Source organism: Haliaeetus leucocephalus, unplaced genomic scaffold, assembly GCF_000737465.1.
Source record: "Haliaeetus leucocephalus isolate CR32 unplaced genomic scaffold, Haliaeetus_leucocephalus-4.0 Scaffold1, whole genome shotgun sequence".
Lineage (NCBI taxonomy): Eukaryota > Metazoa > Chordata > Aves > Accipitriformes > Accipitridae > Haliaeetus > Haliaeetus leucocephalus.
In genome coordinates, this window is record NW_010972437.1 from 4,529,187 (window position 1) to 4,554,608 (window position 25,422).

Sequence of the window (25,422 nt, forward strand, 5' to 3'; positions counted from 1 at the left end):
CCTCCTCGGCGGCCTGGGCGGAGGGCGGAGGCCGCTGGCCGCGGCCGCGGCCGCCTGTCCCGGTCCCGCTCGCTTCCCCCCTCCGCGAGAGGCAAACGCTTCTCCGGCTGGATTCTGCGGGTCGGTTTTAGTGCGTGAAGATGGAGGAGGCTGAAGTTCCGTACGTTTCTTGCACGACTCTACAGGGTCGCTTGTGGCCTTTCACCGTGAGAGCCCCGGGGGCGGGGAGGGTGTGCCCGGGGCGGCGCGACTGCGACTGCGGCGGCTGCTGGGGGGAGGCCGGGCCGCACTCGCCTGTCAGCGGGGCGGCCTTCGCCGCCTGAACGCTCTTAACGCTGCCGTTTCAGGCAGTGAACTACCTAGGCTTATTCTTGCCTCTTTTTAACCCCTCCACAGACAGCTGCATGCTGCTGCCTGGCACGCAGCTGGTTCGCCGGCCTCTCCGCTGCATCCGTGCTTTGGGGCACCTGCCCTCACGCTCCCTCATGAATCTCGGGGAGCTCGTTTCTGCCCTGAATGACTTTGCATCCCTCTCGCTGGCCGAAAGCTGGGACAATGTGGGGTTGCTGGTGGAACCAAGTCCTCCCCACACTGTGAACACCCTTTTCCTCACGAATGATCTCACTGAGGAGGTGATGGAAGAGGCAGTGCAGAAGAAGGCAGACCTTATTCTTTCTTACCACCCTCCTATATTCACACCACTCAAGCGAGTAACGTGGAAGACCTGGAAGGAACGGCTGGTCATCCGAGCCCTGGAGCACAGAATTGGGATTTACTCTCCGCATACAGCGTATGATGCTATACCTCACGGAGTCAATAACTGGCTAACAAAGGGACTCGGTAAGATTCTGTTAAACAAGCAAAAAAAAAAAAGGTTAAAATTATTCATCAGTATATGCTATTTTATGTGGGGGACCTTCCCTCATTTTCCTTTCTTCCAGGTTTCACAGGTATGATTTGAGGACTTTTTTTTTTTTTCTTCCCCCCCAATATTTTTCTAGTAGTTCTAAGTACCCTAAAAATATTTTACGGAATTTATCTTGGTGAGGAATACCAGATCCAAACACTAGAGGACACGTTCAGATGCCTGACTCTGCTATTGGATGTAGTTGGAACTGGTGCAGCATATTTATTGTCCATCTTGGCTGCAAAGTTTAGAGCACTGACTTTAAATCACCACCTTTAATTTATAAAGAGCAAGATCTCATTGTTTGCAAAGGAAAAATTCTTCTAGATTTTTATCCTGTATTGTGGCTCATAAATGAAATCAGCTATGTCTTTTCCAGCCTGATTTACAAACCAGAAACTATTTTGGTTTCGTGCAATTCTTAGGATAAAACAGATGACATTAAAAATGACAAATAATATATATCCATCAACTTTTTCGCATTTAAAATAGACTGTGCCTAATGGAGACAGCAGGGCAAGAAGTCCTCAGTTCTGATCAGGGAAAATGGATTCAAGTGCAAAATCTGCATCATCTCTTTAGGATGTGTGCTAAATCAGTATTAGGATACTTATCCAGCTTTATAAAACAGCAATCTTATACTGTTTTCTCAGGTGCTTGTACTTTCATCCCACTGCATCCATCAACTGCACCAAGCTATCCAGCTGAGGGCAATCACCGGGTAGAATTCTGCGCAGACAACACTGAGCATCTGGACACGGTGCTGTCCAAAATCAAAGGCATCCAAGGTATCTCCTGTCTCACTACTCTCCCTGCCAGGTATCTGCTTCACTCTCTAATGTATTCTTTCTGTTGTTTGAAATAATAAGTTGCTGGAATTGTATTTTACTGTCGTAATCAGTTTGTTCCTCTTTGCATTGCTGCTACTTTTTTCAGCAACAGATCTAGAAACTTAAGGAATAATCATCCCTTTCTGATCAATCTATGTTATAGTAAATGGTAACAGCAACTCAGTGTAGCATCACGTAGATTAGAAGTGGTAAAGAAAAATATTAACAGGAAATTTGATGAGGACAGTTGAGTTCAATTCCCGTATCTGTTTCTTCCAAGAGAGTAGACTAGACTAGGCTAGGCTATTAAAATGCTTCTTTTTTCCTTTCTCTGTGGTAGAATAGCCACTGGGCTAGAATAGCTTTGTTTTATATTAATATGATGCTGAAATTTTATCTAGTTTCTTAGCAAGCACCAAGTGTATCTTTCCTCAGGGTTGAAGGTGAGGAGCAAACACGAGTCACTTTGAGCTGCTCTCAGAAAGCACTGTTGGAGGTGGTGGCATTATTGTCCCAGCACAGCCTTTATCACAAGACTGAGATTCTCTTATTACAAAAGGTAACAAAATCACTTATTACTTCCAATGAATGTATTACTTGTGTGAGCTGAGTCCCCTAAACACTGAAATTCAGTAGTCGGTAGCATCACAGGTTTCCTATGCTGCCCTGTCAGTGCTCTGAAATACTGGCCTGTGGAGACTTGAAGCCACACACATTTTCCAAAACAATGAAAATAGCTGTGTGGCCTGTACTAATTCTGAAATCAGTTCCAATAGCTAGTGTAGTTAGTACGTTACATTCAAGAACATCACAAGCATTTTCATAAAGTTCAGAGGCATTCCTGAATGCCCAATATACTCATCTTTGTACAGTATGGAAAGCAATGAGAACTTCTGGAGTCAGCTTTCTCACAGTAACTTTAATTTCTTTTCAGCCGCTTCTTCCTCATACTGGAATGGGACGTCTGTGCACACTGAGCGAGCCAGTCTCCTTGTCAGACATAATTAAGCGTATCAAAAGCCACCTAAAATTACCCCACATCCGCTTAGCTGTGGGAATGGGCAAGACACTAGGTAAACAGGCCTGCAAGTAAGACTGTCCATTGGAACTAGGATTCCAGGAAGACAAAGAGCGTGAGTGTGTGCATGAGTGTGTGAAATACTGCTGCCTTGGATAGGTTTACTTCCAGGTAGTATGAAGCACTTGTTAAGAAACAGCATTTTAGAATTTACATGATACAATCACACAAAAAGAATCTCATCTGTATTTTTAATTAGAAATTCTAGATTATGCTGGTTGTCACTGTGAAGAAGGGACAGCACAAGTTGAATATGAGACATCCTTTTTCATAACTTGTATAATGACTTAAGATTTTTTTGTTTCTCCCCCCGCAGGATATCAGACACAAATGTGTACCATTTCATTGTACACTCCCTTTTGTGACCAAATGTGAAATTTAAAAGCACCTTAAAATAGTAAGATGCTTTATGGTATCCTTATGAACATGTAACCATCCATGTTTTGATGAAATAGTGGCAAAGAAGGTGAGCTATCCTAGCTCAAACAGTGGGTCACTAGTAGAACATGGAGCAAGCATCCTCTTATCCCAGTTACCTTTACTAATCTCCAAGGAACACAGCTGTTAGAATTTGTGAGAGCAAATTTGTGGAGAACTCTTTGTAACTTATGAGACAGAAGTCTTATTAGAAGCCTCTTATACTACCAATTGCACTAAAAAAACTCCAAACTACAATTTGAAAACTCTCTGTGTCATGTGTTCCCTCTCCCTAGTGAATGTAATATATATGGAGAATTAAATTTCCTGTCACTATCACATATGTAATAGTTCGGAATCAGCAATCATAGCAAGTGGGCAGATTTTTAATGGCATGGAGCAGGTCTCAGCTTGCACTGAGATTGGCCTTCTGAGAGCTTTAAGTTAGGAACCAGTATATCTCAGAGGCAAAATGCTGCCTTAGTTGCATCATTAGTTGGAAAACTAATGGTGGTGGAACTTGAGAGTCCTGGAAAGAGTAGCAGCCTATTAAAAGGTTCAGAAACGTAGCTAAGTAACACCTTACTAGGAGAGAACTAGCCAGCAGCCAGCCTCTGTGCTGTAGCTTTCTGCAAACTTTCCTACCCCTTGAAGAAAAAGATCTACACATCTATTTGGTACACAGAGAATTTTGCTGTATTATCAGAGATGTTATAGGCCCATGACTCTTTCAAACTGACAGATGTGTCTCTTCCTCCAACAAATTTACATTGACCCATTGATCAAGGTAGTAGTTACTGTGAAACAATTAATAGCAATACTGACATGGGGGCTGAACAGAGGGAAAGGAGTTTTACTGTGGCACCTTGTATCCTGCAGAATCGCCAGTGAAGAAAGCTGCTCTATGTGCTGGTTCGGGGAGCAGCATCCTGAAGGGAATGGAAGCTGACCTCTATCTCACAGGTAAAAGATTATGTTGCTGTTTCGTTATCTTTATAAAAATAGTCACTAGGAAAAAAAAAAAAGAAAAGAAAAAAAAAAGAAAAGAGAGTTGACTGGCTGTTGAAGGATTTGGCCAGAAAGAATTACCTGTTATAACTGAGAAACAATCAGTTAGTTATTGGAATGATAGAAGGATAATATTAAAGTAGAGATAACATGGGTCAGATGGCTGTGTGGCACAGTGAAGGTTACTTGAATTAAAACATTGCTATGCGTGCATTATTTCACCACAAAAATCAGTGTTGATTATCACAACTTTCAGTGTGTTTCTCTTTTGGCAAGATACAAGGTATTTCTTCAGTTCCCTACAGAATTCCCTAATGGAAGATGGAATATAATGTAGTCTACAGAATCTTCCAAAGGAACCCCATAGTGTATCTGACCAAAGGGACACTTAGTCCATTATCCTCTTTTCTGACAGCAGGACAGCTACTCTCCACAGTTCGCTCAACAATGTGAAGGCTGCCTTGCATTCTGTAGTAACTTAATTCAAGCAAGTTCTTTGGCAAGGCATGTCCCATCTCCCCCTTACATACAGCCTTGCAGAGCTGACCCTCAGAAAACTTCCTTCGCAAGGCTTCCCAATTGCTATCTTCCATCACAGCAACCCACATGACATCCAGACAGTCCACTTCCAAACCACTCTGTGCACTCGTATTTCCTGCCCAAAGTGACAGAATCTACCACTATTCAAAGAGGGCAGGGAATTTCTGTGGTTTTGTCTCAGTGGTATTATGGGGGATATCAGCTGAAGGTCCTTCAAGGGACACTAGGGTATGAGTGTTCCATGTTCTTATACTGAGCAGATGGTGTTGCACTCCCCCTTATGGGCTATATCCCCTGTTAATGTCTTCCCAGCTTCTAGCTAAGATTCTGCATACATTGCAAAGAACTGGTTACCTAAACTGTACTGTTCGTGATCTACATGGCATTTCTTTCTCAAAATGGCAGGAGAGATGTCCCACCATGATGTTCTGGATGCAGTTGCCAATGGGATAAGTGTTATTCTGTGTGAGCACAGTAACACTGAGCGAGGCTTCTTGTCAGAGCTGCGTGACATGCTAGCTGTCCACCTACAGAACAAAATCAACATAATTGTGTCTGAGAAAGATAGAGATCCCCTCCAGGTGGCATAGGGAAAGAAAAAAAACAGGAGTGAGAGTTCATTCAAGAGTTTCATGGTATCTTGCACAGACCAATCCAATTGCAAGCTTAATGAAGATGCTCTGAATTGGTTCAGTACAAAATTATTGTATTCTATGTTTCCTCAAAGTTTGGGATATATTTTGTCATCTGTCAGATAAATAAATGCTTGTTTGGGGCTACAGAAGGCTGATTTACTCAATTACTGGGCTGCACTTGAATTAATTTACTGTTACTGCATGCTCTTACTAGGTATATTTGATAACCATGATACTCAAGGATTGGTTTGGGTAAAATCCAGTTTTAAGCTTACACAGCAGTTCTACCCTACTACAGTTACATCGAATCATGTCAGTACAAGTCACTGATATTTTAACTAATAAATCTCATGATAATAGTTAATGAAAGGGTATGGATCACCCATTTGCATTAAGAGTTTTACTAAGACATCGCTCATACACAAATATAGAACACAATTCAGGTATTTGGTACTAGCATTCAACTGCACAACCTACCATTAATGCAGCTTTAAGGCTTTTTAGTAGAGGGACTCTCAATTAAAAAAGCTTTGGAAGGTGAAAAGTCAATTCCTTAACAAAACTGTAAATTAATTTAAGGTGCCGTTGTTACTTTCTTTTAAAAACAGTTTCTATAACTATGGCTCTTAATTACAGGATTACTAAAACTGAACAAGTAGCATTTTTACCTCTGATAATGCTAGGTTTTTATTTAAGTTTTTTTTGTTGTGTCTGTTTTCAAAGAAAAAAAAATCTCCCAGTTGCATACCTTACCATCTCTGGATTAAGTGCACACCAGAAGAATATTTAAACAAAATGAAAATATTTCCATTGCAAATTTGTAAAGATCTTGGCACCATCCTTTTAAGCTTAAGTTAATAAAACTGGCTTATCAAGCAGTGTCTTTACTGTGTAATTGCGTACGTCTTGTTCCACTTACTTAAATGTAAGTGGAAAGAGATGACTCCAGCATTATCTGAAGCTACTGAGGCTATATAAAGGCCATAGTTCTTACGAATACCATGAAGACCTCTCAGTAAGCTGGGGAACAGGAAGTGGGAAGAAATTTCTTCTTTCCCAAAAGTAAAGGACAGGACTGTAGAAGTGATCCCTACAAATCCAACAGTTCTATATTGCTACAGAAGACATTAAAATGCTACTACCTTAGTACATACACAGAATTCAAGAGACAGAAAATTAATCCATAGATGAGGTAATTGTCCAGAAACAGCATGACATCAGGATAAAATACTTTTAACACAAAACCCACAGGAATTAATTCACAGTAATTTTCTTTAGCTTGCATGCTTGCATCACAGAATGAGCAGCAGCCAAAAGACTGATTCAAACTTAACCTTCTCGTAGCAGATGTGTGTTATCTCCTGCAGTCCTCCTCTTGGGCTGTATGGGCATCTGGTAGTCTACCAAAACAGTGGATAACTCTGAACTCAGAATGATTATAGCACTTCATTGAAGTAAATTTCACATCTAGAAAACTAGATGCAGTTGCACTGAAAATGCACTATGGTATCACTATCTGTAAACACATTAGGTGGTATCTTCCATATATACTCAGAATATAAATTAAATCTTGAATTTCATACTAACTGTGGACAGAGTTAAAGGACTGCAAAATAGGATGTGGTTACTGCTTAGCTACAGTACTTTCCAAGTTTTTCCAAGAACACATCTCTTCAAGTGGCAGAGTTCTTGTTCTTGAATGCTATACCTGACTTAAAGAACTTGGGTAAGACACAATGGCCTGATCCCAGTTTTAGTGATTCTGACTGTAGCCTAAGTAGTGATAGGCAGGATCTGATGCATTTTGCAAAGTTTTGGAATTGTAGCCTGTAAAATGCAGAAGCATGTACCACTGAAAGAAAATGTTAGTGGGAAAATGTTCTGGGGGGGGAAGCTGGAGAGTACTGCTGGCATGTACCACTTTTCCCCATTAGAGTCTCCAGCAAAGCTAATTAGGTCCTATATTTGAAGAATCAGATTGTCAGTGGGATAAGTAGATACCCCATGTTTTCAATACAAACAGAAGTCAGGCTCTAAACGTCTGTCTGTTGCTTCTGTCAGTGAGGGGTAGACCAGGTAACAATACTATTCCATGTGATGTTTTGGTTCTCTTCAAAAGCTATATACTGGTATTTAAAGGCAGGCAAACTATTTTTAATGCTGATACCTTATAAGAAACAATAGAAAATATTTTTACTTAGTAGTTTGAAATCTTCTGCACATTGCATGAGGATTTGCACAGATATTCCACATAATAATCAAAACGAGACTTTCACACAACTGCCAGAAGGATCTCTATCTTTCTATAACATAAAAAGTTGGTGGAAGACAAGACAAGCTAATGAAAATTAATGAAGTACTTTATTTGATTGATTTGCACTATTACAACATTAAGCTGTAACACAGCTACCAAATATTAGACATACAGAGTCCCTGAAGTCTGGCTGGCAGACTACAGTTGATGAACTATAGGGCTTACTCCCACATACCTGAGAAAAAAAGTGAAGAAAAGCTGTCAAACTTTAGCAGTCTCCCAACCTCTAAGGGCTTAAAAAAAAGGAGAGCTTATAAGTGGCATTTAAGGCCTCCTCCAGGATCAGTGGACGCTCCTGATGTAAAAAATACATACATACATACAATCAAGCTTTTAAAAAATAAAAAAAATTCACAGCCTCTTCATATTCCTGGATTGCAACTTAGAAAATACATGAAAGATGCTGGATCCTCTCACCCTCGCCACAGGCAATGACTTGAGTCCATCACAGTTTTGATTATCTATCTCAATCTACCTACTTACAAAAGGATTTGGGGCAAGTCCTTCAGTTCTATTGCCAGAATTTAATAAGTTACCCACGGTGTCCCAAACCCACTAGTATCCTCCTTTCCTCATGCAGTCAAGGCAGGTCTCTTAGCTTTATAAACCTTGGCTTCTTCATACACTGGAAGGTAGTCTTGTCTAACTGGTAAAGGAGTATTGGAAAGCACTCAGGTGAGAAAAGGTGCACCACTAGTACAAACTAAAGTTCTGACCATCTAGTGATTTGCACTTTCCAAGTAAACTGCTCCAATCAAACCCTCATGTCCGGTGAGGTAGAGAGCAGAAGGCACAATCTTACCGAGTTTGTTCTTCTGGCTGTAAGGTTGGCTGCATAGATGTGAAGAAGGCATTATCTGAGCTAAGAGACAAAGCAGACAAATCTAACTACAGAGCAAGAGATGCCTTGCTTACAGAAGTCATCATTCCAAACTACCTGAAGTAGTTGAACAACGAGCATTGTTCCTTGCAATTATTACATTTCAGTAAGTAGTCCAGCAGCCTTTGGGTTGGAGGGAGAGAGATGTGAGTATAGGCCCCTCCCCAGCAGCCCTTGAGAGCAATTGCCGCACACGCTTTGAGAACAAAGAGACGTTACACATCTTCATCCTCTTTCTCTAAGAAGTCGGTCAAGGTACTGTCATCTACAGGAATTAATAAGTATTCCACACCATCAGCTCCCTGAGAACAGACATGCATATACATCGTGTTAACACCAATGCACAGTGCAATGCAAGCTACTAGAGAGCACTGCAATGCTAACATTTATTTGCAGTCTGGATGCGAGCTGGCCAGTATTCAGAAGGACTATGTTGCTGAAAACCAGGAATGTTTAACTACAGCAACACTGGAAATGCAGAAATACTGAGAAAAGTCATTTGTAAATGAGAACTCTGCTGGTGGGCTATGCTAGTGTGACACTACACAACTCCTCAACACCGCGTTCCCATATCTAGTACTGCTATACCGCCTCATTATTAGGACCAGCCTGCATTCTTCCCTGGTACAAATACAGGTAACTATTGGAAGCAGACTGGCAGGCTCCAGAGTACGTTACTTCTCAAGGTCTTCAGGAAGAAGAGACCTGTAGGTTGCTGAGTAACCAAACCACACTGCATTTTTACAGCCCCCTATCCATGTAAAGGGTGCTGACAAATTGGAGGCATGGAAAGAGCTGCAATTACAGAATTTCAGCCCTTTGCTAGTTCCTAGGTGCTTCAAACAACACAGCCTCACTGTGAGCTGCAGAGTGGTGTCTTAGGGATACTTAGTAGCAAGTAAGCATCTTTTTTGTTTAAGGTGGCGGATAAACAGAATTATCTTCTTTCCCCAACTCACCCGCTTGGTCCGGATGAGTTTGTGGTCCCTGAATTCTGTCAGCTGTGCCCTGAGTGTCAGGTCACTGTTCACAAGGAAAGCCTCCCGACACTGCTGGTAAAAGTCTTGGAAAGACAGCCCTGGAGATAGAAAAAGTTGAGAACAAGAAATTGAAGTGGTAAAAGATTGTCAGATTTTTCCAGGTCTAACAACATATTATCTCCACCTACAGATCTTGCTTTGGCTTAGACCACAGTGGCTACATTAACATCACTTCTTTCAAGTACACAGCCAAGCTAATATTTCAGTAATTAATAGAAAACAGCTGAATTAACGTTCTAGTCACCCTGTTTGCCTACTGGGATTTCAATAGCGCTTTAAATGCACTTCTCAACACGGTTACTCTCTCTTAATTTCCAGCTCCTCCATCTTACTTCCAACTTTCTTTACCATTAACATGTTATTCATATCCCCTGCAGCACCTGTTAGACAGTGAAGGAACATTTGACATGTATCCTAGAAAGCAGGGACACATCAGAAGTCACTTAGATAGGAGCAGCATGGGAACAGAATCTCCTGTCTTTCCCTGGTCCTTTAAGTGCTAGTTATGCAAATTCATATTCTTCCTTTAATTTTTTAACTCCACATGAATGGTCTCAGTCATGTCTAAACATCAAAGTAGACGACAGTAAGAGGAGGTCCTTCAGAACCAGCTAGTCTATTGATTTCCTGTCAGAGTCAGACACAGTACCACTAGAAAGACAGTCTGTGCCACTGAGCCTCACTGAGCCAATGGTTACAGCGCTTCTGTTGCTGGTGATGTCACCTGCATACCAAAAGCCAGTGCCGCTGTGACGGAGCTGGAAATGGCAACACCCCAAACAGATGAGAAAAGATGGGTACATACCTGGATAAGATGGGTTGTCCTTGTTCTCCAGCTGGTACTGAGCAAGCAGTCTGAATATCCCTCTAAATGAAAGGAGGAGAGGGGAAAATCAAAAGGAAAAAAAACCAAAAAACAAACCAAACCCCCCAAACCCCCACCATTAGAAAACGTTAACTGATTTTTTCCTCATGACCAGGACTTTGTGCATGAATCTTGTCACTGGACAAGGCTTGCTATCCAAACACTGTTCATTTAAAGTAACCAGTCAATTGGAACCCAGGTCCTACCATCTTCATCTTGAACATTGTTGTCAGAAAACAGGGATTGCCTCCTGCTAGGTGTAGACCAGAGTAACATTAGTAAGGACTGGATCCTCAGCAAGTGCTACTGTGAAGTATAACAGTGTCTTACCTGGCATTGAGAGTGAGACTGCGCAGGACATGTGTTAGGGAGCTCAAAGCCAAAGATCCCGACTGTTGTACTAAAAACGAGTTCTCGTAAGACGTTTCTTCCACATAAGGACTAAATGTGGTTGTTTCATACCAAAGCCAGTTGTAGAGGCTTAGCTTTGCCTGATCCCACACTAGATAGAGAGAAAAGAAAGAGCAGACAGAATTGGGAGATTTAGCTTTTCTAAGGTGTTAAATAAGCAATATTAAAAAGTACTTAGTTCTACTGTAGGATTTGAGGAAACAACGTCTGCTTCTGAAATTCACAGTACATGCACCCAGATACTTGCAGTTCAAACAAGACAAATTCTCTGCAACAAAGCATTTGCACACATCCCTTTTTCATACCAGCTCCACAGATACACTGTAAATCCTTCCAGTCAGCAGTGTGCAAAGAATTTCTGGCTGATATAGATGCAATGACATACATAACATCCAGTCTCCATTTCAGTAACTCCCTAAATCAAAGGGTGCCAGAAGCCTGAAGTCTATTTGTATATTATGATCAATGACTGGTAGTTTTCAGTATCTTTATACAGTTTTGGTTCAACACAGCCACAGTCCCAACTGGGGCTTCTAGCTGCTACCACCATACATACATCACCAGACCTATTTTGCACATCAACAGTAATACATGATCTTATGAAACATGCTCAGCAGCCCCACAGTAGAACACAGATTCTTCTCTCTTTGCTACATCAGGCCCAAGGGGACTCACTGAGAGGAGCATTGATGTGATCGATAGAGGCAATGAGGTAAATGCTAGGCAGAGAGGATAACTGTGCAAGGATCCGCTGACTTCTTTCTCCTCTCAACATCTGGCTGTCCAGGTTATGAATGAGGACATAGAGCTGTAAAGATGAATCTGCAAGGTCAGAAAAAACAGCAGAGAACCAATCAAAGAAACTGCACACAAAGTGGTTTCCCATTCCCAGTGCTGCCTAGGACAAGTCTATTCCATCAGGCTCCATATTCATCACTCCAATATCAAATAATTTTTCTTGTACAGCTTACTTAGATCTCTACCCCACACTTTGTGTTTCTGAGCACCTAGAAGGCTTTTTCTCAATTCACTGTATCACAGTTCTCATCACAGCTACAGTTCTTTTTGCAGTTTAAGCTTTTCTCTTATAATGTACTTCCCACTTGCTCGTGGCTTTACCAGGAATTGCCCTTTTAGCTATGACTTTTAGTCCTGCAATTCAAGACCATTCAAATATATTTTAGGATGGAAGTCCAAGCACAGTTTGTTCAGCTGCTTTTGAGTTACATGACTAGGATCCTTAAGCTCCTCCTCACACAATGAAAATGCATTTTCTATTCACGGTTGGATCCAAAGCATACTAACTTCATTGGAAATCCTTCCCACCAAGTCCTCAAAAAAATTACAAAGACTTAGCTTGGATAATGCAAATGGTAGATGTTAAAATTTCCAGCTAGCTTGTGCTGCTATACCTATCCTGGGAACAGTTATTTCCTGAGTACAGAAACAATTCTGGAACAGTAGCCAGTTTTTGTGCAAATGAATATACATTTGGCTGACAATGGAAACCAAATGTTCCTCAGACTCCCAGTCACATCAGCTATGGTGTATTACACAAGACTGATTTATGTAGATTCAGGTGGGTACTGCCGTTAATCAGTCTTCTTCATTTAGTCCCACCAGAAATACTCATAAGGTAATGATGGAAAACAGAATGTAAACACTTAAAACATCAACGCCATGCACAATTAAGATTCCATGGCAATTTGTGCATGTATACACAAGCAGTAAAACAGACATTCAAAAATAATTCAGCAAGCATTCCATGTGGCAATACCTGTTTACTTTTGCTTTTGAACCCAATTCTAACCTGCTTGTTTGACACTGCTGTCCTTTATTTCATCTTAATGTCAGTATTTGTATATATTAAATTTAAATTACCATTCCACTAAACCATGTACATTTAAGCCTTAATCCAGCCTATACTGAAATTTATGGAAAGATCCTCAGGCCATGATTTTCCAGAGGAGCTCAAAGGACTTGATATCTGTCAGCAACTGTCATTCCAAATTTTTTGGGAGTTCTTCGTTCTGTTGATTTCAGTGAGGTTTATATCAGGTCCTCAAGCAGCCACTATGAACCATCTTCCCTCATGTAGCTGGCATTTACCTACCCTATCTTCAAACAGGAAGTGTATGGCTACAGAAACACCATGTAAATAAAGCACAAAGACACTGTGCTAAGTGCAAGAGAGATGAGCATTTCAGTTTGCCAAAGGGTTGAGGAGCCTCTGTCTTGTTAGAACACTTGTGCTTTCCTCCTTCCCTTTCTAAAGAACTTAGTGTGTGAACCACTGACTGAGGTAACAGCTTGGGATCATGTACACGTGTATTCCTGGTGCATATGTTTTCATATATGTGGCATAAATTACAAGCAAGAAAGTATATTAGCTACCATACACTAAGAAACTATAACTGCACATATGAAAACTCTGAGGAAAGAAAATGTCCAGGCTCTCCTAACAGTTAAGTGGACTCTAATGTTTTTATGTATAAAGTTAGTCATTTTACCTTCTTTAAACCTTTTAATGATGAATTCAAGTTGGTCAAGTGGGCTGCGGAAGGTTCCTATATGATTCAGTACCTCCTCTGTGATGGAGTTGAGAATCTGAAAAAGAGAATAGCAGTCCCTTCTGAAGGGCTCTGGCACTGAAGGACCTAGTGCAGAAAATCTGAAACTGAGCCCTTGACTGTCTTGAGGGAGGTAATCTGATTTTTACCATCAGATCCCCAAAACAGTCAACATAAACCAAAAATTTCTACCCCTTTTTAAAACAGTGATATAAAATAAGTCTTTAGACTGATGAGTATTAGTGATGGAAATTACTGCAATTCCTTGGGAAATGCACAGGCTAATTTCTTTAAACTCTTAAAAGAGAGATAGGAACTGCTCTTCATTCAGGAATCTGTTGCTACAGGATGCAGCAGGTTTCCTTAACATTTTACACTGAAAGACTTTAGAGGTACCTGTAACACAGGATGACTAGATAATCCCGTAAGCTTTTCCCACACTTACAGATCTCACAGTGATGCTGGGGAAGTATCCATTAACCACAAGGTGAACAGAATCCTTGAGCACAGACGTACGAAACTTCTCTAACAAATCACGCTTTGAGCCCAGACCATAAAGCACAATATTGAAACCCAAGCTGCAGAAAAGTGAGCAAATACACTGAATCAAAAAAGTAAAAGTCTCTTTTTAGGTTCATACATTCATTAAGAAAAATGATCCATAGCAATCTTGGCTCTAAAAATTTCATGTTTCAACTCCAGGCTTACCTTTAGCTCACAGCTGACAAATAAGGTTAGCCGCAAGGAATCTGAAAAGTGGCACGTGCATCCTAGTAAAAGAAGCATTTTAGCAGCCTGGAGGCCCAAAAATTTAGCAAAACATCTATGGAAGAAAGTGGTATTGTCCAAGAACACAAGACTAGATCTTCAGATAACAAAGCGTAACCAGCAGTCACATTTACTCCCTCATCAGTGATTATATTAAATGTTTACCATGGGTCACAGCAATTACAAGAAAAAAAGCAAGCCTTCATAGTGGTTTTCTACTCTGATCCACAGGCACAATTTCAAAGCAAAAATAAACTATTCTCGTATCTCTTTCTTATCCTAATTGTTCCACAGAGAAAGAGGCAGGAAAGCATAAAGAGAACATGGTAGGGAATCACAAAGCTTTGTTTATTTTTGAGAAGCAGGAAAAGCATCATCTTGACCAGAAAGAAGAGTATCGGGTCACTCAAACAGTATTGGGCAAAGGTAAGGTGTTCAACTGTCATTGACTTCAGCATCATCTATGGATTTGTTCCTTCTACCCTGCCACACATATCTCTAACCATCTGCCCAGATCACTAAGTCACAGAGAACTCCTCCTCTTGCAACTCTCACTCCCCACAGACCACAGATTTCTTTATAATCCACTCCCTTGCAAAGCTTCCAAGAGGCTTTCTCCTCACCAACATCTGCTCCTGCCCCAGCACTTAACTTCAGAGCTGGTGGCCTGCCTTCTCTAAGGCATTTCAGAATCTCACAGCTCTCTATAGTTCCCCATTTGCTTTCCTGGATGCTTACTCTTTTCTCCTTCCCATGAAGATACGCACAAACCCAGATAAAATTTATACTGCTAATGTTTACAACAGCATTAAGATTTCTTCATGCCTAGATCATTAAGTACCATAGGCATTCAACGTTAATTGCTACACCACTGGGGACAGCCACATACTGAAGAAATTGGTGGTGGGCTACCCACTACCAACTACGCAGCTGTAAGCAAACATGATTGTTCAAAAGGGACACTTTTCTCATCATTTATGTTCCCTGTTTCCTCATTATTCATGCTCCCTGTTTGTGAATGCCCTCTAGCTTGGTTTACAGAAGCACAAACAAACTAGCCAGGCAGAATGCAACCTCACTTCGCTTCAGGCATTCAGTTCAAGGGGTCAGTCAGATATGATTTGGTCTACAGTAAACATTGTACTAGTGTCACCTAATTTTAAATTTAAGCAATCAAAGAAAAAAAAGTTGCTCCTTAAGTCATCCACAGGATGTTGTTGACATGAGGGTAAGTTTACTGGCAGTGCCTGTTTACTAGGCTTCTCCAGTGACTCTCATTGGATACTTACTGTAATTGCAGCATCCACTTGGAAAACAGGGATTCGTGTTGCTGGTTTAGCTCTTTAATTTCAGCAGCATAGGCAAGGGGAGCTTTTTTTAAAAGGTCATGCAGTGTTTGCTGTGTTGAGAAAGAGATAAAACAACAGTCATTCAAAGCTGAGAAAAACCAAGACGTATATCTGAAGTCCTTCCAAATACCCCTCTAGCATGGTCTCTAGCTAGGGAGCAGAATAGTTTTCACTGATGGTGCACTCAATTTCTGGGTTTTTTTCCCCATGGAGACCCCTCTAAGCACAGTTTTGCTACTGGAGAAACAAAGCAGAGGTTAAGTAACCTTATTAAGAGAAATGGCCAGACTAGGACTAAAACCAATATCACACTGTGTTTTATCTCTTCCTGCTGAGTATGGGAAAACCACTACTGAAATAATGGACACACTCAGAGCTTACACAGCACCAAGCACTGTACCAGGAAGATACCAACATCACAACCCTGCATGCAGGAGCAAGGGCTCCAACTGACATGCTTAGCAATGGCTCAGGTGTTTGTCACTACAAGAGAATGCTCACAAACATCATCTTAAAAGAGAAGTACAGCAGAAAGGAAATTATTTGCAGCTGACAGCTAAATGTAGAAAAAATATTATTTCAAAAGCATCAAGAATCAAAGTATTCATTCAGCTTTAAAGATACGCTGGGATGTTGATGTTTAAACAGCACAGTAGCATGAAAAATGGCATCAAATCTACACTGGCCTCCCTTTCTCTTCAATTTTAACAGCTTTGCTTTCCACTCCCTTGCAGTAGAAGACAGTTTACTCTAGAAAGAACACAAAGACAGCTGCAATGTATCAGACAAACATACAGCATTGAGAGACAGAACTGCTAAGCCTTCAATTTCTTTGGAGCCAGCAGTAGATTTAATATTGAAAGCCTTGATTTCCTTCCAGAATTGTTATGAAAGAACTTGTTAAGAATCCAGATGTTTCTCTGGGTAGCAATTCCAGACAACAGCAGGCATCAGGCAATCTGCATATATGACATCTTTCAAAACACAGATGGGTGCAAAAAGCAGTCATAGACAGAAGAGCTCCAACTATTTTACATGCTTCCCTGGCACCTGTCCTTGTATACCTGTCTCTGTAGGGTGCAACTGCTTGCTTTGAACTGTCTTGAAATAGTGGCATATGGAAAAAAATACAATAATTCAGTCACCACAATTAGACCATTCCTGTCTCCTTGGAACTGGAAGGGGACAAAGTGCATTTCACACACTAGGTGACATTTATAGTTGACCCAGTCCTGCATGTGGCTTGACCCAGAAATGCTCAGACAAAAAGGGCTCTCTCCATTTCCTCTACACATAAATAGTCAAGACAGCTTGTAATTACCCTACACATTTCATTGACAAAAATGCTGGTTTGGTTATAATTTTTAAGGCAGGTCTCTACAACTCTGCTTCTCCCTCTTCTCCTCCCCCAAAAAGCAAACTTTAACCTGTTCTGGTTACTGCAGCTTCTCTCTGCATTTTCCCTACTGTCTCGGGTTCAAACAACAGCAGCAGCGGGAGACATAATGCTTAAAATGCTACCTAAATCAGTGTTACCACCAAGAATGTAATCAGCAGAAATAAAGTGAAAATAGCAACATCAGGAAATTTTGATGAAGGAAATCTTCATCAAAGAAGTCAAAAGCTACAAGAGTTCATAGTGAATCACACAAGTGTACCTGATTCAATCTTCTTTTCTGCAACTTCTGCAGCGTTCGGTCTGAAGTGAGCACTTTGGAACTACTGTGAGCTTCAAAGTATTCCTCCACCAGATTACTCTAAAAAGGGACAGCAAGATCAGCCACACTCCTCCTGCTATCAAGTTACCCCTCTTCCTTTGCACACAAAAACAGGTCTGAAGATAGCAAATATGAGACACAGAGCAAGGATGAACACAAAGCCAGAAGATATTTGCAAAAATGACTTCTATAGTAGCATTCTGCCAAAGCTAACCTAGTCAGATGGTATTTTCCTGAAGACAGAAAAGAGATTCTGAGAGAGCAGAACACAGCAATAATTCTAAGGGGGTGTGGGGATCCCTGGTGCTGGAAAGAAATCAGACAATGAAGCTAACACCAAGCCAGAAAGTAATGTGTGCTTCTTTTGGTGCTATAGGAGTCAATTTCTTCTTCATCCTTTCTCAGTACAAGGTCTCCTGCTTCATGGACATCTTAGAACTTCTCCTTCTGGACCTGCTGAGGATACAGACTGGATTATCCCACAGGTTCACATGATGCCCGTCCAACAGGGATTGCTCAGAAGTACAGCAAAAGCCAACCCAGCTGGTTTGATCTGAAATGAGTCTAGCAGTTCTTCTCTATAGTTAGGTGTGGTCACTGACAGCTTATTGTCACTAAACATCCCTTCATGCTTGCTAGCTCAGGGCTGTATTTTCTGCACTCACCATCTTGTCCTCCTTCACTTTTTTGGCTAGGGTGTTTCTGGGAAGAGGCGTAGATGCAGCATTAGTTTTTGGTGGGGTCTTTGGACCTGATAAAACAGTGCTGACTTCTTTCTGGTCTTCCTCATCCTCCTCCTCTGAGCAGGAAGCAGAATATTCACTCTCACTTTCTACATAGGGATCTGGAGCTAAAGCATAAATTTAAGGTTAAAAGCTAGCAATGACTTCTTACACAGAACACATTTTGCACCATCTCGCTCTCTCACATACATTCTTTAGATGTTTTTAAAGCATATGATTTCTAAATATATTTCACAGAAAAGTAAAATCAATGCTTAAGAGGACTGCAAACACACATAGCCATTTCTTTCCCAGTTCTAGGCTCACAAATTATTGTTTAGTAAAGCTTGCTCCTTGACACTAAGAAACATAATCCTACCAAGAAGTGACTAAAAATGGACAATGGAATTCCCTATTTCTATTAGCATCTGTATGTCAGTTTTCCCAAATGCCAATAATGCAAGCTGAGTATCTTCTGGGTCACACTCTGCAAAAAAAGTTTTGTAAAGACCTCTGTTAGCAATGTTGATTGAATAGCACAGACAGAATCTCATTCAGTCTTGGTCTCTCAACACAAAAGAAGAAATAAAACATGAAACACCACACACTAAACTCTCCTCTGCATTCATTCTGAGCACATATAGCCAACCAGTTATTGGAAATACTTTACCATGAATGTCCCAGCCATCATCAAAAAGTTTTATGACTTGGTTCAAGCAATTGCGCCACACTTAAGTGTCAGCATCAATTAGATTACTAAGAGTTCTGTCTCTTTCGATCATGTCACTGAAGTTCAGCAGCTTGGTGCTTCTAACCCTTCCACCCCTTACCTAAGTAGCAATCTGTTGTAGGGAAAAGGTCTACACAGACTTCCTTACGGACATTTCTACACTCTCTGCAGGATGAATCAGATTGCTTCAGTCAGACTGCTACTACAGGCAGAAGGCTACCAGGAGAAATCCTCTCCTCTGAACACAGTGCCTCACTGAGTGTGGAAGCTGGCTGCAAAGGTTGATCTTTACCTGCTAGCCTCTTTCTGAGTCTGTAAGGTGTGGTAGACACAAATTCTTTGTTTTTACTCTGTAACAGCAAAGAAAAAACATGCATTAGAAGAAGAAACATATACCTCCTCAAAACAGCCCTCTGCCAAGCAAAGAGTAGAATCAGGTTACATTTCCAAGCTATTTCAGCCCACAAGAAACTAGGAAAGCAGAGGCAATAAGTATGGAGAGTTCTTGTTTTGCCATTCAGAGCTAGAGGGGGGCAGGATCAGGTTCCAGAAGGGGTTTAATTCTTTCAACTAATGTCCCAAGATTGAGGGCAGAAAACCATGAAATCTCCAACCAAGATGCCAATCTTGGCCCTTCAGGAAGAGTCAAGCTAAAGCAATGACAAACTGGAAACGCTTCAGCTCCTCAGAGCAGTCATCTTCCACATCACACTGTCTACTCAAAGTCATTTGGAAGTCCATTACAAAAACAACTACCAGAATGACAGAAGACCACTCAGAATACTAAGCCCAGAAGAAGTACAGCAAAGGGAACCCAGGCTGCCTGGGCTCATCAAGTTGTAGTGGCATGTCTTTCTTACATATATGTAAAGCACAAGCCTGACTCAGATACCAGATCAAGTCTGCAGTACTTAGAAAACACTTTTGTTAATCCTGTCAAAGTGGATGTGAAATCATTAAGGAGTGAACATGGCATCCCAAAACAGCATCTCTTGCAGGTATATCTCATCCTGGAACTTTATACCAGAAAAGCTGTGCACACATTTCTAGCATGATGCTATACCATTTTAGAAAGCCAACTGTTTCACAGCACTTTCTTTATAATCACCACAACTGGCAGTTCTGGACTGTATCTCTCTGTAGCATCACAAAAGAAAACATCAACTTACATCCCCCCCATTATCACAATTTATTTTTTATAAACCAATGCTAAAGTAAGGAACTGAACAGTACCACAGTTCTTGAATTCCTGTTCTAACAGCACTCCTTACAATTAAGGCTGTTTCTTCCTTTGATGAGAAACTGGAAAGCTATGAGTTTCACTGCATATGAAGGGACTGTCTAACATCCTCATTTGTGTGATGTAAGGAAATAGTCTCACCCATGCTAATTAAGCTGTCAAACACACTATTTGCCTACTGATTCTAAATCCCATAGTCCTGATTAACAGTAGCTATGGTTCTCACTTGAGTTACTCCTGCCCAGTTGGATTAGGAGAGACATCTGTACTGTGGATGAGGCTTTTCAAGCTCCTTTCTTTCCAGAACTGCAGTAATTGGCCAGTTCAAGTTTTAAAAGGGAAAAAAGCAACCAAACAAAAAAAACACAAGCAAGGTAGAGTCATCACTCACCCTCTGCTGCGCTTTGTTTGAACTTGAACGTTCTGCAAAGCAAGAAACAGCATTATTCAGAGTACTGCATATTTTCAACAGAGTCACAAGATGGTCCATTAGAAAAACAGTCATTCACTGTTCAAAGGTACACTGTACCAGAATATCAGCTCACTGGGTGGTTAATCCTATGAGTGAAGCCTCTAGTTCCTCACAGGTAGGCAAGGAGAGAACAGAGACAGTCAATGTTACTACCACAGAAGGCAGCTTTTAATTCTGGTCACAGCTTTGGGAGGCCATCAGCAGGAGGGTACAGGCTGAAAAACGAGCTAATGTCCTCTCCCTGAGCACATCAGACTCCATTTCTGAGGACAAAGTAACATGCTCTTGCCAATGTTGACCTGCCCTGACTTCTCCCACCTGTATTTCTCCCCACAGCATTGGGTGCTTGAATATTATATAATAAAGTGTGAATTTACACATGAACACCCACAGAATCCTACCCATTTGGTGCTCAACACATCAGCCCAGTTCATAACTCTCTCAAGTGCAAGCATTTCTGTTGAACAGAGGAAATCATTGTCACAGCAACAGATGAGAGAGAAGTTCCTGTTTTCTCTACACCAGCAGAGCAGAATAGAAGCTCTGACACCCAGGTGAACCAGCAGCCATGCATACCAAGCAGTTCAGTCTACAATGTTAAGCTGACTAGAATACTCAAGCATGACAGAAGCTGGCACTCAAGCATCCACTCCACCACACAAATAGAAACATAACCCCCATTAACTTAGCTTCAGTTCCCCAAAGCATCACAGGACTTACTGTTGCTTTGAGGGGTTTTGGCTGTCTTCTCAGGGCACTCAGAGTGATCAGGTGCAACACTCTGTCCTGGTGTCTGGGCTAATTCAGAGGCTGTAGGAAATAGGGGAAAGGGAAGAAGTTTCACGTCAGGTACAAAACTCCCAGCTCTGGCTAGTCAGCCATGGAGCCATATACTTGAAATACTCTCTAAGTATTAGTTTCCTAGCTATTTCAGGAAGTGCACCAGATACTTCAAATTTTTTTCTAACCCTAATAGTGAATGTAATCCTTAACAAAGATGTTCAAAGACTGAACTCCTCAGTTAATTTATGTTACAAGTATAGCTGATGGAATGGCAGAGCACGCTTTGCTCCCTGGGAGATGACGTCTTCAAATCAGAGCAATCTGGTCATGCTCACTTAGTCCTTTAAAATTGCTCAGCTGGACATAGTAGAGCATCAGGTATAGCGAACACATCAGTGCCCCAGGAGGTGGGTTCTTGTATTTTATTTACCTCTTTCTACTACTAATCAGCACAAGCTGAAGTTGAATCACTGATCTGACTATGGAAGGCCCTCATATCCTGCTAACAGTCTCTCAAGAAAACCAGCCTTCCACTGTATGACTTGCCTCAGTTTTCAAACTGAGTCATGGCTCCAGGAGGGAGCACCAGTGAAACCTACCCTGCTGCAGGAGGTGTAACAAATGCAGAACTTCCAAAGATACAGCAGAAGCCCAGAGGAGAAATAAAGACGTACAGAAACCAGTTTCTGTACAGTGATACAGAAGGATGACCCCTCTCCCTTGGATCCATCCTTTGTAGGATATATCAGTAGCTGTGACAGCTAAACACTAATGAAGTTCAGATGGTGCTGGGCACACAAAGTCTCTTCAAGTGAGAAGAAACATAGTGGCAGCAGGGCTCCAGCATCTTATTTGAACCAGAACAGCCCACCCTCGCCAGAACTGCTACTTTCTGCTTGTTTCTCCTAAGTCCACAGTTAGCCTAGCAAGTTGTGGCAGGTTGACCCTGGCTGAACGCCAGGTGTCCACCAAAGCTGTTCTATCACTCCCCCCCTCCTCATCTGGACACGGGAGAGAAAATATAACAAGGGGCTCATGAGTCAAGATAAGGACAGGAGAGATCACTCACCAATTACTGTCATGGGCAAAACAGACTCAACTCGGGGAAAATTAACTCAATTTATAACCCATCAAATCAGATTAGGATAATGAGAAATAAAACCAACTCTCAGAACACCTTCCCTCCACCCCTCCCTTCTTCCTGGGCACAACTTCATTCCTGGATTCTCTACCTAGCCCCAGCGGTGCAGGGGGATGGGAATGGGGTTTATGGTCAGTTCATCACACGTTATCTCTGCCGCTTCATCCTCCTCAGGGGCAGGACTCATCACACTCTTCCCCTGCTCCAGCGTGGGGTCCCTCCCGCGGGAGACAGTCCTCCACGAACTTCTCCAATGTGGGTCCTTCCCATGGGCTGCAGTTCTTCATGAACTGCTCCAGCATGAGTCCCTTCCATGGCATGCAGTCCTTCAGGAGCACACTGCTCCAGTGTGGGTCCCCCACAGGGTCACAAGTCCTGCCAGAAAACCTGCTCCGTGGGCTCCTCTCTCCATGGGGCCACAAGTCCTGCCAGCAGCCTGCTCCAGCATGAGCTTCCCACGGGGTCACAGGCTCCTTCAGGCACCCACCTGCTCCAGCGTGGGGTCCTCCACGGGCTGCAGGTGGATAATTGCTCCACTGTGGACTTCCATGGGCTGTGGGGGGACAACCTGCCTCACCATGGTCTTCACCACGAGCTGCAGGGGAATCTCTGCTCCGGCGCCTGGAACATCTCCTCCCCCTCCTTCTTCACTGACCTTGGTGTCTGCAGGGTTGTTTCTCTTACATATTCTCACTCCTCTCTCCAGCTGCCGTTTCTGTCCATCCCAGCAACTTTTTTCCTTCTTAACTATGTTATCACAGAGGCGCTACCACTATCACTGATTGACTCGGCCTTGGCTGGCAGTGCGTCCGTCTTAGAGCCAGCTGGTATTGGCTCTGTCAGACACAGGGGAAGCTTCCAGCAGCTTCTCAAAGAAGCCACCCCTGTAACCCTGCCCTGCTACCAAAAACCTTGCCACACAAAGCCAATATGCAATTACACTCAGACACTTTGAGCAGGAGAAACCCCCTGATATGCAAAGCTAATACTGCCTTTTTTTGACTCTTTGCTACATAATGAGTTATTCTCATATCCTTCTAAGTTACACAAATAAAACCTCACCCATCCTCTGCACTTACATGCAGACTTTCTTGCAGCATTAAGAAACTTCTACTTTTTCTTACGTGTGTGCTTATTATCTGTATTTCTTATCCTCACCATGCCTTTGTTTTGTCCTAGCCTTGTGCTTTTGCTTCTGAGGAAGCCTGATTAAGAGCCAGATAAAAGCTACTGAAATACTGCAAATATATCTTTTGAATAAACAGAAGTGATAAATCACATTAGCAGAGTACTCAAAAAAAGACCATATCCACAGCAAGAATGAAAGAAGAAAGAGGAAAACATACCCAGCTCTGCCATTTTGCTGGAGCGTTTGGGAGTCTGGAATGAGTAAACTTCACCACCACTTACACTTGAGCCATTTCCCACTGGATCTATGAAAAGAAATGTTACTTGTAGCTATTTAAAAAGCACTGGTATGTTTCCAACCCAAGGAAGACGGAATATAGCATTTTACTATCTGGCTCAAAGGACTCTATATTGCAGGTGTTACAAAATAAACATAATCACAAAATCCTAGAATCATTATCCTCTCCTCTACTCATTACCACAAGCACAGCCAGAGCTGGTCAGCCCTCAAAAGCAATTTAATCAATATTGTACAACCTTGACACTGCAAGAATCTCCTGAAGTCACAACTGTGTTAGGTTTTCCCCTCCTAATACCTTGGGCACATATTCCAAGAGCAACAACATAGTTCTTCTCTTCCAGGATCTCTTGAGCTTCATCATCTGAAATATTCTCAAGCTTCTTCACAAATCTCTTCACACTGACTGTCAGCTGAGTCTTGTCCTTCCGTACTTTAATACCTAGAATTGTAATAAAAGCTTCAATCTCCTGCTATTTCATTATTTCTATTGCAGTAGTATGCAGCTGCCCCATTTAGAGACCAAGCTACTGTTGTACAAATCACTAAAAAAATGCAATGCTGAAAAGATGTCCTGCTAAAAGAATAGCTGGTCTGTGCCCAGGTGGTCAGCTGCCCCTACAGACATTAGTCCCTCCTTTACCACAAAAGCTGGCCCCTGCACTCCACGAGGACTACATCGCCATTTCAGCACACACCAGCTTCCACAGTTTGGGAGAAATGACAGTGACTCACACACAGAAGTATCGAATTGCATGCAAAGGGGTTGGTATTTGGCATCCCCTACCTTCCCTAGCAAAGGGAGGCAAGTGGGAAAGACCCGGCAGTACACTCATGGGGGAATTTAGGCCGAGAAACCTCTGGAGACTGTCTGTCTGACCAGCTGCTCAAGGCAGGACCAACAGCGAAGTCAGACCGGGGTGCTCCGTGCCTTGTACAGGCAAGCATTACACCTCTCCTGAGATTCCAAACCTTAAAAGTCGTCAAAACTGCACCAGAAGACTCCCGTATCACCCACCTCGAACCTCATTCGATTTGATTCTGTATGTGTTTAACCACGTCAGGGGTTGGGAAGTTAGCCAGGCTACTTGTGCCCCCTTCCCGAGGCCGCTACGCACACGTTGCCGTGCGGGGAGCTAGCATCCACACCACCTTCAGCTGAGGGCACCTGCCACGGTGCCGCAGCTGCCCCTTTCCCCGTGCCGGGGCGCAGACAGAAACAGATCGCGGAAGAGGCAGCCGGCGGAGAATGACGCCGAAGGCCTCGTCCTGCCTGCAGCCCGGCCGAGGCGCTCAGCGGCCCCGGGCGTTGGAGAAGGGCTCCCTTCCCGGGGGGCGCCGCGGCTGCCCGGAACCCTCTCCCAGCGCCCTGGGAGCAGCGGGCGGCGCCGGGCTGGGCGCTGCCCCGGGCCGGCTGTACCTGCGTCGTCAGTGATGTGCTTCAGGACCTCCTCGTCGGGCACGAACTTCACCTCCAGGGCGCCGCCGCCCTTCCCCTCCGGCTGGCTCATGGCGGGCACCCTGCAAGCACCCCCAGGTCAGTCACGTGGGCCCCGCCCGGCCCCGCCGCCAGGGAGC

General features: G+C 42.6%; 3 protein-coding genes across 4 annotated transcripts in view; 1 reads left to right on the forward strand and 2 right to left on the reverse strand.

Annotated features, from left to right (window-relative positions):
• The window catches only part of PPIL3 (peptidylprolyl isomerase (cyclophilin)-like 3), a 7,175-nt gene extending 6,391 nt beyond the window's left edge, over positions 1-784 (reverse strand). The window contains exon 1 of the mRNA XM_010564653.1: positions 725-784. The gene's annotated coding sequence lies outside the window, so the exon portion shown is untranslated. The remainder of the gene's footprint in view (positions 1-724) is intronic.
• Positions 401-5,555, forward strand: NIF3L1 (NIF3 NGG1 interacting factor 3-like 1 (S. cerevisiae)). Its single transcript, XM_010564642.1, has 6 exons — positions 401-840; positions 1,561-1,726; positions 2,173-2,296; positions 2,672-2,810; positions 4,112-4,195; positions 5,186-5,555. The coding sequence occupies exons 1-6, from the start codon at positions 405-407 to the stop codon at positions 5,368-5,370; spliced, it is 1,134 nt and encodes a 377-aa protein (XP_010562944.1). The 5' UTR covers positions 401-404; the 3' UTR covers positions 5,371-5,555.
• Positions 5,556-7,955: 2,400 nt separating this feature from the next.
• Positions 7,956-25,355, reverse strand: ORC2 (origin recognition complex, subunit 2). 2 transcript variants are annotated; one of them, XR_774179.1, is made up of 17 exons: positions 25,265-25,355; positions 24,143-24,286; positions 23,765-23,851; positions 21,215-21,304; positions 20,414-20,445; positions 19,075-19,132; positions 17,996-18,180; positions 17,271-17,369; positions 15,553-15,662; positions 13,941-14,073; positions 13,436-13,532; positions 11,601-11,747; positions 10,845-11,016; positions 10,455-10,516; positions 9,569-9,687; positions 8,710-8,911; positions 7,981-8,024 (listed from the first exon to the last, which is right to left on the reverse strand). XR_774179.1 is itself a non-coding variant. In XM_010564626.1 (16 exons), exons 1-16 carry the CDS (start codon positions 25,353-25,355, stop codon positions 8,825-8,827), a joined length of 1,713 nt encoding a protein of 570 aa, XP_010562928.1. In that variant the 3' UTR covers positions 7,956-8,824. The 2 variants fall into 2 exon arrangements, 1 of the variants encoding a protein (XP_010562928.1); XM_010564626.1 differs by having other exon boundaries at positions 7,956-8,911.
• Between the last annotated feature and the right edge of the window lie 67 nt (positions 25,356-25,422).